Raw genomic sequence first — 3,275 nt, 5'->3', positions numbered from 1 at the left:
CCTATAGAGCCTTGCCTGAAGTCTGGCACAGCCTGCAGCCTTGTCAAAGCGAAGAGCTTAGTCAGTGACCCTGTCCTATAATGGAACATAACTTACCATCCCTTTTAATGAGAAAAAGGGATAGTGACTCCCCCACCTGATCTAGACGGCAATCTCCAGCCGCACCTAACTGTGGGATACAGCTAGAGGCCCCTTCAGACCAAAGAACCTGACCAATGACTGCACAGCACTGTAGCAGTCAGTGGTCTACCTGTTGGTAATGGCCCCTTACAGCTCTTGCCCACCTTCAGGGCACAGTCTGCATCCCCATCTGATTAAAAAGCACAGCCTGAAACATCCAAACTTTAAGTCCTGGCCTCTGGTTCCACATAATCAGAGTCCAGCATCTCTAGCCAATAAGGGATTAAAACCTGAAGCTAGCGCAGCCGGTAACCATCCCGAGTCGTTGGCGTGTCGGGTCGGGCGGCTGTAGCGGTGGGTCGGGGTCAGCGCTGAGATGTTTCAGAGACTCATTAAAAATGTTTGGACCCCCATGAAGCCCTACTATACCCAGGTCTACCAGGAGATCTGGGTAGGAGTGGGGCTGAAGAGCATCATCAGTTACAAGATCAGGAGTGCTGATAAAAGAAGTAAAGCTTTGAAAGGTCCGAGTCCCGCACCTGCCCATGGCCACCACTGACCGACCCGCCGCAGGGCCAGGCCGATGGAGCCGGCAGCGTGGGACGTCCCTGTGGCCTCTTCCAGCCCTGTCTCCTCCTTGACATGAATAAATGTCCCTGTGAGAATGGGGAAAAAAAAAAAAAAAAAACCTGAAGCTATAAAACTCCTAGAAAAAAATGTAGGGGAAAGGTTCTTGACATTGGCCTTGGCAATAATTTTATGGATATGACACCAAAAGCATAAGCAACAAAATAAAAACTAAACAAGCGGGGGGCTACAAACTAATAAGTTTCTGCACAGCAAAAGAAATCAATGAAAAAGTAGCCTAAAGAATGGAAAAAAATATTTGCAAACTGCATATTTGATAAAGGGTTAATGTCCAAAAAATATGTATATTTGGTCCACATGTAAGTGCAGTATCTATTTTTAAAAATGGGCAAAGGATCTGAATAGACATTTAAAATAAATATTTCACCAAAGAAAGTATTCAAATGTCCAATAGGTACGTTAAAAGATGCTCAACATCACTAATCACCAGGGAGATACAAGCAAAACCACAACATGACATTACCTTGCACCTATTGGAATGGCTATTTTATATATATATAGATATAATATATATATATATATATATCAAAAAAAGGTAATAGGTATAGGGGACAATTTGGAAAAAGGGAATCCTTGTACACCACTGATGATAGAGCCACTCTGAAAACAGTATAGGAGTTCCTCCAAAACTTGAAAATAGAACTACCATAAGACCCAACATCTTGACTTCGTGGGTATGTATCTGAAAATTCCTTAGAAAATTAAAAATGGAACTATCATTTGACCTGGAAATTCCACTTCTGGGTATATATCTGAAGGAAATTAACTCAGTATCTCAAAAAGATATCCACACTCCCATAGTCATTGCTGCATTATTTATAATAGTCAAGACATGGGAACAGCACAAGTGTCCATCAATGGATAAATGTTAAAAGAATATTAGAGCCTCCCTCTGGTGGCCTAGGGGAAAGTCTCAGTGCTATCACCACTACCACCTGAGTTCCATCCCCAGCCAGAGAGCTAACCCACATGGCACACTCCTGTCTCACTCACCTGTCCCACTCACAGCTCCCCTTAGCAGTGTATTCCAGTAAATCCTTCTGTTCTGCTCCCCACTCTGTCTCTGGTGAATCCCCTCACCTCCTGCACTTCTAGCCCACAACCCAGTTCTTCTACACAAAAAGAAAAAAAAAAGAAAATATGGTGTGTATGTGTGTATATATTACTCACATACATATATTAGATTTGAGAATATTATTCAGCCATTAAAAAAGAAGGAAATCTTGCCATTTGTCATAACAGGGATAGACCTTCAGGTCTAAGTGAAATGAGCGAGAAAGAAAAAGATACTGCACTTACATGTGGACCAAATATATATATATTTATATATAATCTATATAGATATATAGATATCACATAGAAACAGAACAGATTGGTGGTGAAGATATGAGAGGCAGAAGAAATGGAAAGGGCCCAAAGTTCAATTAGAAGAGGATTAAGCTCTGGGAATATAATGGACAGCATTGTTAACAATACTGTCTTGTATATTTGAGTCACCAAGAGAATCTCTCTCTCTCTCTCTCTCTCTCTCTCTCTCTCTCTCTCTCTCTCTCTGTCTCACACACACACACACACACACACACACACATACAGAGAGAGAGAGAGAGAGAGAGATGAATTATAATTGTAAGGTGATAGGTATCTTAAGTACTGTTATTGTGACAATCATTTATCACCTATATTTCAAGTTAGTACATTGTGCACCTTAAAATTATAAAATGTTATATTCCAATTATGTCCTAATAAAGCTGAAAAAACTGTCTCTTCCACCCAATTTTACAAGTCAAAATGATAAGTCATATGAAAAAAGTGTTCATTTCTACTCTAGGGAATAAACTAGTTTTAGGAAAACTAATCAAATGAATCTCCAAGATGGGAAGACACATCAAAATTGGCAAAAATTCTGTTAAGAGTAGACTTCATTTTTAATGTACTACCTAATATTTAGTCTAAAAGATGTTGTTTTTAAACTGCTTTTTATAATTTCCTTCAAAGCATTTAGAGAATTGAACTGAGGAAAATATATACCCAAATACTGTTCCTTTTTTTTAAAGATTTATTTATTTATGCATACAAGAACTGGGGTACAGGCCAGAGATGGGGGGCGGTGTGAGAGGATTCACCAGAGACAGAGTGGGGAACAGAACAGGCAGACTGACTGAAATACACTGCTGAAGGGAGCAGCGGGCAAGACAGGAGAGGTCTGCTACGCCAGGGTAGCTCCTAGGCCAGGATTGAACTAGTGCTTGCAGAAGCTGCAGATAGCTTCACAGTGCTATGCTCTACCCCTTGGAGGGCCCCCAAATACTGTTCTTATATTGATGCTTTGTAACCTCTCAAACTTTTGAAATCCATATATTACTATCTCAGAGGGTTTACAGTGTCACCTCAGATTTACATTTTCCAGAATATTTTCTGCTTTTCCTTTTCAGTTGTTTTGAAATCTTTGCCGTTAGCCTGCTAATTTTAAGGTTAATTAGAGATCACATCTTTCTAAGGGTCTAGAA

At 40.2% G+C, this 3,275-nt stretch overlaps 1 protein-coding gene across 1 annotated transcript; it reads left to right on the top strand.

Moving 5' to 3' along the window:
• The first annotated feature begins 416 nt into the window (after nt 1-416).
• LOC119254799 (ATP synthase subunit ATP5MPL, mitochondrial-like) lies at nt 417-679 on the top strand. The gene has a single exon (XM_037521863.2). The coding sequence runs from the start codon at nt 497-499 to the stop codon at nt 677-679; it is 183 nt and encodes a 60-aa protein (XP_037377760.1). The 5' UTR covers nt 417-496.
• The last annotated feature ends 2,596 nt before the right edge of the window (nt 680-3,275 follow it).

Source organism: Talpa occidentalis, unplaced genomic scaffold, assembly GCF_014898055.3.
Source record: "Talpa occidentalis isolate TD23 unplaced genomic scaffold, MPIMG_talOcc4v2.1 talOcc4.3, whole genome shotgun sequence".
Taxonomy (NCBI): Eukaryota; Metazoa; Chordata; class Mammalia; order Eulipotyphla; family Talpidae; genus Talpa; species Talpa occidentalis.
The sequence above is the reverse complement of the archived record's forward strand: the minus strand, read 5'-3'. Positions and strand labels throughout refer to the sequence as shown.